This window comes from Cyphomyrmex costatus, unplaced genomic scaffold (genome assembly GCF_001594065.2).
Source record: "Cyphomyrmex costatus isolate MS0001 unplaced genomic scaffold, Ccosl1.0 scaffold41, whole genome shotgun sequence".
NCBI classification, from domain to species: domain Eukaryota; kingdom Metazoa; phylum Arthropoda; class Insecta; order Hymenoptera; family Formicidae; genus Cyphomyrmex; species Cyphomyrmex costatus.
In genome coordinates, this window is record NW_017278318.1 from 17,048 (window position 1) to 30,295 (window position 13,248).

Consider the following 13,248-nt stretch of genomic DNA (forward strand, 5'->3'; position numbering starts at 1 on the left):
GGGTGAAAGTTACTTCGCGTGGAAAGTTCAACGTTTCTGAACAGGGAAAGGTGTAGATTAGTACTTCATATCATACATGTATAGCAGAAATAATACGTTTATTTTAAAAGTATGATTGTTAATAACTTTTTAACGAAGGACGAGCGACGGCTAAAACCTGTTGGAGGTTACTCAGGGTCATGACCTTGACAACATATGTCAAGGTCAAAGTCATTGGAGGGGGGTCCCCTCATCGACACATTTACCCTTTCCTCTAATTTTTTATTATAAAAATTGTACTCCATAAAGGGATAACTCAGAACTCATATTTTGTATTGAAACTTGTTTTGAAACTTTGCGCATACTTGAACGTAGCAGCATTCCGATCCATTATTGGAACTTGAAGTTTTCGCAGTGTATAGTTTGAGGCAATGCGAGATAATCGAATATGCCAACTTCAAAAGGAATTATCGGTAATATGAATGTCTCGACAATATTATCACTCGTTTTCACACATTGTGCATGAATGAGAGTGAACCATTTACCATCGGTGGTTCTCTTCAGTTCTCTCATCGGATTTGAATCAAAATCCGCGATTATAAAGAATCGAAAAGCTATCGATATTCGTGGTCGAGATTTATTATTATGCCTCTCTATCGCTTCTATAGAAATGTCACGGTAGGCACAGGGCGACAGGGCGCCGATTGGAGTCGTGTAAACAGACGAGAATGCGTCTGGTCTGACGATTGCGATGCAATCCGACATCATGGAGGATTTAAAGATTAAATTTTTCGGCCTCATTAATAAACAGGCAAGTCCATTCACAAATATTCCAAACGAATACAATAATATGCCAAGTATAATCGCGGCTTCGTTCGTTACATTGCTAGAAGTTAGGTTATATGACGACTCGGAAATGGATGTGTACAGTCGAATTTGACATTTCGTTGTCAAAATGACGTTGCGTTACTTCTTACACTTCTTATCTTCGTAATTAGTTTTAATGAGGATCAGTGACTAAACAGTAGTTTCAAGAATTTAGCAATTTAATATTTAATTATATTGTTTCTCTCATAACAGTTATACTTACGTCACAGTACATTTAATTTAAATATGTGCATTATAATTCATCTATATTTAATATTTATATTGAATCATACATGTAGATTTAAATTACTTGTAATTTTTACGTACGTATATCTATTTAATAGCACATTTAAAAAATATCTATTTATAGTCTCGACTCTATATTATTAATGTTATCAGATTATTAACTAAAATTAATGAAAATAACACTTCATTTAGACACCACATACACACACACACACACACATACACACATGTTGACTGTATTATTATTACAATAGATAAAATCCTTAATTATTTATCTTTTACAGAATGCAGCCAAAGTACCACTTATGGGATTAAATCCAGATCTACTTAATCCACCTGACTTACAAAAATGTGAAGATCTCTGCTCTGAGGCTGATCAATCAACAGAAAGTGAGCCTATACCTGATCAGGAAGTGTTAGACTCTATCGAAGATGTTTACTTCAATATCGATAGCAGTTTTGATTCATCACGTTACGAACTAAACAAACTGCCAGTGATATTGAAGCCTAAGGAAATTGAGAAATGTTATAAGAAACTCAAACAGCAACATCAAGTTGTCTCCAAGAAAGTGTTGCAACTTATTTTGCAAAAGCAGAGTGCCTGTAAAGCAGAATTTGACAAGATTTTACTGCTACAGGATCAACTGGAGGCTGTTTTAGAAATATGTAATATAGGAAGGGCAGATCTGCAATTAGCTGAGAAACAATTTACCAAAGCAAGTTTAGGCATATTAGCTAACTATCGTGGACGACAAGTAATCCAAGAACTGTTAAATAGTTTAAATACCATAAAGACCCTGGTAAGTCAATTTATATTTTATGTTTGTCTTTAAAAAGATTATCTCAGACAACACAAAATCCAAAATTGGTACATAAGTCATTTTTAAAAGTCTAAAATTGGGACTTGAAACGTCTTTTAGACATTTTATGTTCTAATGTTAGACTTGATATTTTGTGTGTGAGAGAGAGGATATTCCATATAAAAAGTTAATTTAAACTTCATGTCGTATTAAACAAATTGAAGGTCTTTTACATTTTAAACTTAATTATTATGTAGCAATGTACGGGAGATCGTCTGCAGGAGCTTCTAAATGAAGGGAATTATCCTGGAGCCATATCGCTTCTTTTGGAATGTCAGAGTGCCGCTCAGACTTACAAACATTTCCATTGTATCGCTGAACTGAACACGAATTTGCAAAATATTTTAGAGCAAGCGGAAAGAACTTTAGACAATACTCTCTCTAAAATGTGCAGCGAATTCGATGTCGCAGTGTATTCTTCCATTCAGGAAGCATATACATTGTTAGGAAAGACTCAATCTGCCATGGATCAATTGCATATGCATTTCACTGCTGCCATTCATAACACGGCGTTTGCCGTTATCCATCGCTACGCGGGAGGTGATGTAAAAAGACAATATAAACAACTGTGTCAGGCTGTGCCTCGTGAGACATGTATAGCTTGTCTCACGGAACTGTGCAGATCATTGTGGACAATACTGAATTCGTACCATTTAATTGTAAATTGGCATAATGTACAAGAGGATAAAGCCGAGTGTAAATCCGATACTAAGGATTTAGAAGCGACTTTAAGTAAGCAATACGTCAAACACAAATTAGAGAACGGTATTGTCCGAGTATGGCACGATGTGGAAATGAAGATATCGATTTATTTGATGAACACAAATTTAACAAATACAAAGTTTGAACAATTTGTTCAGGTATTGGGTATAGTTAACAGGTAAGCAAATTGATAATATTATATATAACAATAATTATCAGTTATTGCTAAATAAACGAATCATCTGTTAAACTGTCCATTAATTACAGGTTGATGGAAATTGGAGAAGATCTCTGTGGTTTCAAGTCGGAGAATTTGCAGGAGTCTATTAAAAAACAGTCTTTATCTTACTTTTCTGATTATCACGCATCTCGTTTGGATGAATTGAAAATGTTTCTGGAAAATGACGGTTGGGAATTGTGTCCTGTGAAATCCAATTTCATGGCTACTCAATTATTGGAGTTTCGAAGTCTGAAACCTTCGCTCAATAACTGTAAAACGTGGAATAGTCTAGATAGCTCAACCTTAAGCGATAGTGATAATTCTACAGGAGTTGACTTACAAAAATATCTGGAAGGCGGTTTGTCACCATTCACAATAGGATTGGATGATACCATGGATGAAGATATTTTAGTAAACGATGATGTAAGAAAATCATTAAATTAATACATTTTAATAATACAATTTTAATTTTTGCCATTATGATAAATTTATATTGTCGATTTTTTACATCTTATTTAGATTGAACAACCTGCGTATTTTTCGGACGACTCGGACGAGGATATTCCCGATGAATTAAAGCATGAGTATGTCGACGAACCGGATTACACAAAAATTAATAAAAAGAAGTGCAAACTCAAACAATCTGGACCTATGGTTACAAATACGACGTTAAGCATACTGAGAGTGTGCGGCAAGTATCTACAGATGTCGAAGCTTTTACGATCGATCGCGGTTACTGTCATACAGAGCATGATACAATTTTTTGAGCTATGCTTCTACACAGTACACTTATTTTTTACGTCGGATCTCGTAAGTTCACGTTACGATTCTTAATTACGCTTGCGTGACCGGAACTTGATTTAGAATACGGTTTTTATTCTTGCAGCAAATCAATAGCGACTCGTTGTACAGTCCAAAATTAAAATTATCCTTAGCTCGAATTAGAGAAACATTGATTATCTCTGAGAATGATACAATGGAAGAAAATGGCAATGCAAATTATGATAAAGTAAGACAACCACAGCTTTCATCCATTGTGAACTTGTCACAACCCGAGAAACTTCACGGATTAACGGAACGTATTGTAGCTGTTGAGTCTCTGATATTTCTAGGACAACAGTACGAAGGTTTAAAACCTTACTTAGAGCATCTCATTGCTAACAGTCCACAGAGAGGATTTTTACATCAGTTTTATATGCAGACGATAGCGTCTGCCGTAGACTTAAGAAAGCCAGTCTATATGGCAGTAATATCACAAGTGTTTGACGTTGCAAATATTTTAAATTTAATGAACAAAGTTAATTGGGAAGTGACGGACGTCATGTCTCAACACAGTAATTACATTGATGCACTAATCCAAGTATGTGATAAACAAAATTTGTTAAACAAAATTTTGTCACTCACAATATTGAATTGTTATTTGATTTTTTTTTTCATAGGAAGTATGCACTTTAAATGAGAGACTTAACACTATTGAAACGTACATATCTTTAAATACGGATATTTGCAGTGTAGTATGGGAAAATGTGGCTCACTTAATTACACATACTTTAGTAGAAGGGTATAGAAAATTTATGATTATATCTTTCTGAACGTACTTGAAATTCTAAAAGAACTACATCCAATTAACAGAAATGTAATTTTGTCACTCTAGATTTTCCAACGCTAAAAAATGTTCGAATGGTGGTAGAGCTTTAATGCAACTCGATTTCACACAGCTAAAGTCAAAATTTGAAAAAGTGACAACGTTGAGACCTATGCCACATAGGGAATACGTTGAATTGTACATCAAAGCCTATTATCTTCCTGAAAATAGTTTTGAAGAATGGATTAAAGAGCACAAGGTACCTATTAATATTCCTAGTACTATATAAATATATTGACATTTTTTATTTTTTACCTACAATACTAGCATATAAAATGTGTCTTGTGTCTTGCAGGAATATTCAGTTAAACATTTAGTCGGTCTGATTTCGGCGACGTGTCAAAATAATAAGAAAACGCGGCAACGATTAATAGCACTTGTGGAAGAACAGCGACCCAATAGATAGCATCCAACCATTTATTATAAATCCGTACAAGATTATATTGAAATAGGAAGTACTTGAAATATTTATCAAAATCAGGGGTATGATAATCTTGTTGTTAATTGTACAGTATAGAGAACAATTTTTTAAGTACGTGTTACAAAACTGATCAGATATATTCGTGTTTTAACTATTTTATGGAATGTAAATCTCCAAGAGAATCACAATAATGAACCAAGCAAGTCACATTTCAATATATTTATGAAGTATTCTGTATATGAATCTCGTAATTCTAAGAATGCTTTTACAATGTACTAACTGTAGCTCTAATGTATATATTACAAATGTTTTAACATATACATGGTATTTTAGAAAATCTATAGTAGATCACACGCGAATTAGTACGATGGAACTTAAGTTTATTTTTAATATGCCAAGATATTTCTCGAATATTGTCGGTTATATATACGAATCTCATTTGTGAATTTGTAATTAAATTGTAGTATTAACACGTGACACCGTGGTAACTAAGAACTCGACATGTTGCCATTGATTTACAATGAAAGTTATATGTATATGTATGATCTGTATGCACTGTGACATTAATTTGAAAAAAAAATTTTAAGTATGGTATTGTCATAAAAATATCGATATTTTAATATTTATCTACTTTAAGAATTTTATTTTATATAACTTTATTTTTGTAAAAAAAAATGGTGGAGAAATGTTTTTTTTTTTTTTTAGATTATATATACAAATATGATATGATCAATATCTCATTTTACACAAAACTAATTATAAAATAGTAAAACCATGACTCCCCAATAATAAATTTTAACAATATTTATTTTATTTTACTACTGATTCAGTCTTATGTAAATAGGGATAATATATATTAAAATAAACTAATAAAAAAAGTAAACTGTAAAGAGAATCTTTAGTGCTTTTATACCTACAAATTATTATCATAAGAAATTGCTACATGTTCATTGTATGGTACATATGTATATATACCACAGCATGCACAATTTTAAGAAATTTTTATTATACAAATGATAGTAATATACAAGTACATATATACTTTCTAGCTTCGTCGATTTCCGATTTCGTAAAAATTGCTATTTATATATTGCATTTATTATATATTTATATTCCATATATACACCATAAAACCAAAAAGCTCCTGTTGCACCAGTAAATGCTCCTAATTGAAATTATCTTAATGCCCGAGATTCTTTATGAACAATCTACTCTTCCCAAAGAACGTAGATTGCTCGTTGATTTAAGGAAGATTCCTCTAAAGTATTAATTAGAATTTATTTGAATAAGTATATGTAAATAGCTTTATAATATAGCATTCGAGAGCCATATAATTAAGAGCGTAACATATATACTATATAGATACTATTCAAATAATAGGAATAAATATGTAAATTAATAGAACAGTATTGATTTTTTCCTTTATTGCGCTAAGTCTTCCTTTCTTCTAAGGCAGATATTTCGTTCTCAGAAATATTCTATTCACTATCATGGTGCATTAGGAATTCTCTGGCTGATAGCGTCGATCCATGTGTAAGCTGACAGCATCGATTCACATGTAATATTATTCCTTAAATTCCGAAGCGTTTCAATGAGCCTTAAAATTTTTTGTATGGCCCCTGATAAGATGTCGCGTACTTATCAAATGTCGTTAATTTTCTAAATGGCAAATCACACCTGAATATTCTTCCTTCTAATTGAAAAAATGCGTGCGTGCGTGTATATATATGTATATGTAAATAAAAGAGATGACACGTTACTGTATGTTTTTTATCTTGAGTAAAAATCTTCAGCGCATATCTCGAGAGCAATAAAAATTTTAGGATCTCTATATAACATTGATAATATTAGATTACCTAAAAAACAACACATCTAAATATTTACGAATGTCTTTCTTCTACAAGACAAAGTGTGCAACATAATATCATAACAAACCTATTTGTTTACCGAACTGAGTTTACAGACTACGTATTTTAGAGTTCGAGACTTATAATTCATTTATTGGCCTTTTCATTATTTTATCTGAGCTTGAAACACACGAAATTTATTAAGCTGCTACTCGTGAATGTAATTCGCTGTGTTAACAAAATTACAGTAATTATCCCTACAAACTAATCATATAGATTTTTTGTAATGCTGTAAAATTCTTACTATGTTCAGGCTTTGGATATTAGTGAAGCAAAATAGCGATAATTCTGAATTATCTCTCTGACTTATTATATTTTAATATGTTGAGAAGTGAAACTGTTTATATTTACTTGATAAATTTATTTAATGAACTAATAATATCATATATTCATTGTGTGTATATATAAAAAAATTTAGAATTTATTTTCTTTCTGAAACTTATATTGTCTTCTTGGAGCGACTCTCTTCCTTGCCTATGTATTTTTCTTTTTATCAAAATGTCATTGAAATAATATTTTCTATTAGTCCTCGAGAAACTTTTCGTATATATATATATAATTCGTTATTATCGTTTTGAATTTTTTTTTATAGCATATTAGTGTGGATATATGGAACACATAAGACGCTCGATATTAGCTGGAATATAGCAAACATATTTATATACATAAAACTTCGTCAATTAACATCGTAACATCACATTTAATAATGAGAAAATGACTTTTGCTAAAGCTGACGGTAAAAACATAACACAATTATATAATATATATCATACGATTAGAAAGAGTGCACAATAATGACAGCGCTACTTGAAACATTGTTAAAAAATGTAAAGATTACGTTCACGAGGTTATACAATAGGTGGCCATAGAGTGCAAAGTAATAGGTCTAATGTTCTCTGGAAAACAGCTCCGTATTTCCAAAGCCTGATTATGATTTTTATACAGACGATGCACGCTCAACCTCACACCATCTCTTAAGTAAGATACTTAACATTAATGGTACGGATGCTGTGGAAGTTATACAAACTTACGTCAGGAAAAATCTCTTGTTATAATCCATATAGAAGATTATTCATACAACTAAAACGTTTCTCTAACAGTCTAATTTACTAATGTATCATGGAATGTAAACAAGGTGTCAATGCATTCACGAATTACAAGGTGTATCATCACTGTTATTTACTCGTAACTTAATTTGATTCGATAATCATACACAAACAATTTGTGAACACTTGTTAACACTTCTATGAATCAGTTATGAATCTCGAAGTATATTCTTACTAATCTTACTCTATAGATTATGCTATGAGAAATGAAACGATCACGGAAACATTGATCTCATCCGTTTAAAATGTTGTTCTTAATGACCTGATCGTTGCCTAATACTAATGTTTTATTATCCGATACTCACTTAAACAGTAAAAAATATTGGCAGATTCAATGCTGTTACGTTCTTTGAAATATTTTCTTTTTTTTTTTTGGTTTTTGAGCTCACAATATATCAGTAAACCGATAACTCCTTATTGCATTATTTCTTATTCCGCGCGATTTGTGCGTAATCATAACAATTCGGTAATAGGACAGAAAAACTAATTTAAAAACATACACAAGTTTGGAAGACATTACAAAAAGAAAATAAATGAAAAGTAATTTTTCGGCATAAAACTCTAAACAGCAAAGATGTTTACCAACAGAAAACTCTTGCTGTACTATATAAAGCCTCAATGCAGATATTTTAAATTTATTCACGTATTATACTCACGGGCTATATGTATGAATATTATATAATACACATTAGATAGCATTTTGACAACGAGATGTATTTCGCGAAGGTAAAAATCTCTAACTGCGTTTCATTAAAAACTTGAGGCACTCCTGCTCAAGAAACGCAACTCCGCTCAAATAACAGTTAGATATTAGATATGATTCTGCAAAGGTAAGTTATACAGTATACTAATCCTTGTGAATCCGTGAACCGCTTAATATCATAACTAGATTCTCGTAATTTTTAACTTGTACAATTTGTGTGTGTCTCACACATGAAACAGTACACTTGTGTGAATATGTTACATGTACAGAGAGCGGTATATTAAACCCGCTAGCATAACTTTATTCAGTAAGTATTTCCATCAAATGGGATAAATAGCTAGTGTAACAAAGGTCACGCATAAACCCTTGGTACCTCGTTTACAATAAATTACTATTCCCCTAGTAGTAATATTATTGGAACACACCATTAATAGTCGTCTTTATATTATTTCCTTTTTTCCTCTTTGCATCTGTGATAACTTTACTAGTAAAAAAAGATGTCGTCAAATGTATCATTGTCAGTTGTTCGTCGTGACGGAGCCTCCATATGATAAATTAAAATAAAAAATACAAAGCAAACGTATATTCTCTGTATATATAACTAATTTGTGAAAAATAAATATTTGCTCATAATTTATGATTACTGGTTAACCACGTAAGACCTTCGTAAAGCCCGTCTCCCGTTGTGGCACAAGATGGCTGAACGTACCAATTTCTATCTCGTATCCTAGTTAATCCCAGTTTCTCTTGTATTTCGTGCGGTTTCATTGCTAAAGAAAAACAAAATACAGGCAAAAATTCGTATATTGTGCTAAGCCATATAAAGATATCTGTAGCACATATATACAATGTATATCTACTTTACTATTTATAGCTAATAAATATCGTAATATAAAAATATTGTAACAAATATTGTAATGTAAATATGACTTACCATCCGGAAGATCTTGTTTATTAGCAAAGATTAAAATTATCGCATCACGCATTTCCCTATCGTTTATGATTCGATGAAGTTCTTGACGGGCTTCGTCGATTCTATCTCGATCCGCACAGTCTACTACAAAAATAAGTCCTTGCGTCCCTGTATAGTAGTGACGCCATAACGGACGTATTTTATCTTGACCACCTACATCCTAAAAATAACAGAAAGATTTAATTTAATTAAGAGTAAATGATTAATAGATTAAAATAATATTTAGAGAATCTCTTTGCACTTTTATAGAAAAGCTTCGTACTTACCCACACATTAAATTTAACATTCTTATAGGTAACTGTTTCTACATTGAATCCTACTGTTGGTATAGTTGTCACAGACTGTCCTAGTTTAAGTTTATACAATATTGCTGATATAATTTGATTAAGGAAATAAATTTATAGGGAAGACGAAATATATTTCTATATATATTGCCATACATTATATAATACATATAGTGTATAATTATCTCAATTGTAAAACTGTACAGCCAAATTATGTAACGTCTCGTTCAACGATACAAAAGAAAAATCAAAAGTAAAATAAACATAGGAATAATAATAATAAGTATATGATTACAAATGATGACTCGTGATTACGAGTCGTAAAGGATACTAGTTTTTCCTGCCGCATCCAGTCCTAGCATGAGAATACGCATCTCCTTGTTGCCAAAGATCTTTGACAACAACTTGCCCATTTTGCCAGCTGTGTTCTACGCACCCGGCACCTGTACTTCACAAAGTGCACAATGTATAATTAACAATTTGCCGAGAATCCCAAATTTATCTACAACATCGCGTCATTCTGTCACCGCGGATCTCGGATATCTTCTGTCAGATACCATAATAATGGAATGCATGGGCACATTTAACAAAACACGTTCACATACAGGTTTTAAGCACGGTTCAGATCTTCGCGGAAGTGTAAAAACCAAACGATAACCGACACCGGTCTGTCGCGCAGAGAGGAAAAAAAGAGCGAGTCTCTCGCCGTATCGTAGTCGTAATCAAGTTCGGCGGAAATCGACGTGGAAGAGAGTCGTTTAAAAAACCCAAATTTAAACTCCACGTCTTATCAATGAATTACCCCGCTCTCGATCGCGCGGAATCGATCGACGATTACCTCGGCGTCTAACCTCCGCTACGAATCCCTCATCGCGATTGCACTGGAGATGAGCTGCGGGCGAGACGCGACTTTCGACTCTTCGCGGATAAACAGAGACGAGGCAGCGGCCAACACTTCCCCTAACCTATTTGCGTGCGCGAACATCATCGGCTACCGCCGCCGCCACCGCCATCACCGGCCACCACCACTACCACCACCATAACAGAGGGTGTAAGGTGTAGTCCGGCTCACTCGATGCGTGATCGCGCGGTATTTCCTCGTTTTAAGCTGCACTCTCTGCATTCAAAATAGATCTCGCGTCTCGTTCGCATATCCCTCGCATTTCCCTCCGTTTGTTTCCGCTGGTAATAAGATCGAAAGAAGTATTTGAGTAAAAAAAAAAATGACAGGTTGATTTAAAACCTCGCGCGTTGATAACATTGGCTGTTTTCCATTTTGGTGACATAAGTCGACGTAAATATCATTTTTATCTTTCTTGGCATTCACTGGAGTAACAAAGGTACAAAAGTGTCGTTTTACCTTTGTTATACTTCACTGAATGCGCCAGGAAGATAAAATGATGTTTGTGTCGACTTGTGGCACCAAATGAAAAGTGTATACCTATATGGATCTTTTAGATACATAAATATATGTATATATTATATAATTTTCATAGAATGATTTTGATGATATAATTTTATATAGAATTATTTTGTAAAATAATCATGAATGGGTAATAATCATATAACTTTTTTCCTACGGCGGAAACATGAAAAAAGAAAAATTTCACCGTCGATGATATGGTAAATATTTAATTTTTACTTTTCATGTTTCTGCTTTTTAGGAAAAAAAAGTTACGCGATCGCTTTCTGGTCTTCGTATATTTATTATTTTATTTAACATCCAATTTGAATTAATGCGAATCACGTTGAGGTCTGTACATTTAAATCGCATATTTCTGATCGCTTTTGGTACGGTATTCAAAATAAAACGGACGCATAATCAGGCTACACGAAGGAGAAGAGGAAAGGGAAGGAAATGTGAGAATTATACGAACCAAACCGAGAGATCTCATTCAAAATTAATATTTAAAACTCCGTTATTTAAAAATTTATTTTGAATGCAGAAGGAAGAGTGTAACAAGTGTAGCTGAAACGTACCTAATGGAACGCGCATATATTCAAGTTGTAGAGAGACCGCGACAGCCTATAAGGTACAGAAAGTGCAAAATGAAAGAAACGGGCCGCTCCGCTCCGCTCCACGCCGCGCGAAACGGAAAGGCGTGTTCGTGTGTGGGCGATGAGATTGTACGAGACGTGACGAGACGAGAACGAACTTTTTATCGGGCTGCGTTAGAAGGTCGGGATTGTAATATCAGGTTCCTCGAGAGGGACAGATATAATTACATAAAAGAGGGAAAGCAAGGAAGAGACAAAATTTTCGCTTTAACGTTCGTGGACTATCGATCGTTGACGACGAAGACGTTTCGTTTCTCTTCCAGGCAGTCGTCGTGCGAGAAATACTGTACTTTCGTTTGCAGCGAGTCGCGCTCGCGGTGGCTCGCGATTCGCCGTTTCGAGCGGTGGCATGCGGTCGAGAGGAGGGGTTAGGCAGAAACCAGCACAGAGAGAGAGAGAGAGAGAGAGAGAGAGTGAGGAAGGGAAGACAGGAGCGCGGAGCAACTCACCGAAAAACATCTGCAGAGTAGAGCGAGTACTTGACTGTCGATAATACTACACGGACACATCACAATAATGCCGCGCATAACTTTCTGTCGGTCGAACGAACTGTTACGCACGCGAAAAAGCGTTACTTCATCGTCGTCAGGCACGACACGACGGCATTGTCGTAGTCACGTCCCTCCGTAAATTACGGGAATTACACGGGGCGCGCATGCAGCGCGGACGCGGGCGCCGCGCCGCGACGTTTGCGACGTTCGCGTGGGTTTGCGCGACACCTCGCGCTATCGCACGTCGCTCAACCGAACTAACAGCCTACGCCGAGATCTCGGCAGATAGTACAGAATTCTGCACTTACCACCCACGAGGTATGTACCTATAGTGTCCATCGAATAGTATTGGTAAGAAATTGGATTGTCGAGATTAGCAAGGATGTTGAGATCTTACAAAAGAAATTGTATATTTCTCTTATGAGTCTATATCTTGTATTACAACTTTCAGTAATACTAATAAATAAACACAATTATATCTAAATCATGTATATATTTTAATATTGTGATCGAGATGATACAAAAGAGACAAATATCTTAAGAGAGAAAAATAGAATTATTAATTGCTCACATCGATTAACATATTACATAGAATAATTTAAGTTATTAAATGTTTTGTGAAAAGGCTCAATATGTATTAAACAACTAATATATTGAGATAAGGGCAATGAACCAATTTTCGTTAATCTTTAAATCAATCTAATATATTGCGAAGAATATCACGTAATTATGGCGTTTCGTCCCACTACTGGACTCATCAGTAAGGCATTGTAGTGGAAGCCTACC

General features: G+C 34.0%; 2 protein-coding genes across 3 annotated transcripts; one reads left to right on the forward strand and one right to left on the reverse strand.

Annotated features, from left to right (window-relative positions):
• Positions 1 to 713: 713 nt before the first annotated feature.
• On the forward strand, positions 714 to 5,134 carry Vps50 (vacuolar protein sorting 50). Its single transcript, XM_018543936.1, has 9 exons — positions 714 to 790; positions 1,377 to 1,892; positions 2,150 to 2,832; positions 2,922 to 3,297; positions 3,394 to 3,684; positions 3,761 to 4,234; positions 4,314 to 4,435; positions 4,529 to 4,718; positions 4,815 to 5,134. The coding sequence occupies exons 1-9, from the start codon at positions 731 to 733 to the stop codon at positions 4,923 to 4,925; spliced, it is 2,823 nt and encodes a 940-aa protein (XP_018399438.1). The 5' UTR covers positions 714 to 730; the 3' UTR covers positions 4,926 to 5,134.
• Positions 5,135 to 8,614: 3,480 nt separating this feature from the next.
• On the reverse strand, positions 8,615 to 12,588 carry Arf51F (ADP-ribosylation factor 6). 2 transcript variants are annotated; one of them, XM_018543931.1, is made up of 5 exons: positions 12,421 to 12,588; positions 10,245 to 10,356; positions 9,896 to 9,999; positions 9,591 to 9,789; positions 8,615 to 9,426 (listed from the first exon to the last, which is right to left on the reverse strand). In XM_018543931.1, exons 2-5 carry the CDS (start codon positions 10,324 to 10,326, stop codon positions 9,284 to 9,286), a joined length of 528 nt encoding a protein of 175 aa, XP_018399433.1. In that variant the 5' UTR covers positions 10,327 to 10,356; positions 12,421 to 12,588; the 3' UTR covers positions 8,615 to 9,283. The 2 variants fall into 2 exon arrangements, with proteins under 2 accessions (XP_018399433.1, XP_018399434.1); XM_018543932.1 differs by having other exon boundaries at positions 10,245 to 10,361.
• Positions 12,589 to 13,248: the final 660 nt, after the last annotated feature.

Excerpts from the sequence above, each read along its gene's own strand:
- Vps50 (XM_018543936.1), top strand. The coding sequence starts at position 731 with ATGCAATCCGACATCATGGAGGATTTAAAGATTAAATTTTTCGGCCTC. Across the intron at positions 2,833-2,921 it reads GTATTGGGTATAGTTAACAG|GTTGATGGAAATTGGAGAAG; the intron begins GTAAGCAAATTG and ends CATTAATTACAG. Across the intron at positions 3,298-3,393 it reads ATATTTTAGTAAACGATGAT|ATTGAACAACCTGCGTATTT; the intron begins GTAAGAAAATCA and ends CATCTTATTTAG.
- Arf51F (XM_018543931.1), bottom strand. The coding sequence starts at position 10,326 with ATGGGCAAGTTGTTGTCAAAGATCTTTGGCAACAAGGAGATGCGTATT. Across the intron at positions 10,000-10,244 it reads GGATGCGGCAGGAAAAACTA|CAATATTGTATAAACTTAAA; the intron begins GTATCCTTTACG and ends AAATTATATCAG. Across the intron at positions 9,790-9,895 it reads ATGTTAAATTTAATGTGTGG|GATGTAGGTGGTCAAGATAA; the intron begins GTAAGTACGAAG and ends TGTTATTTTTAG.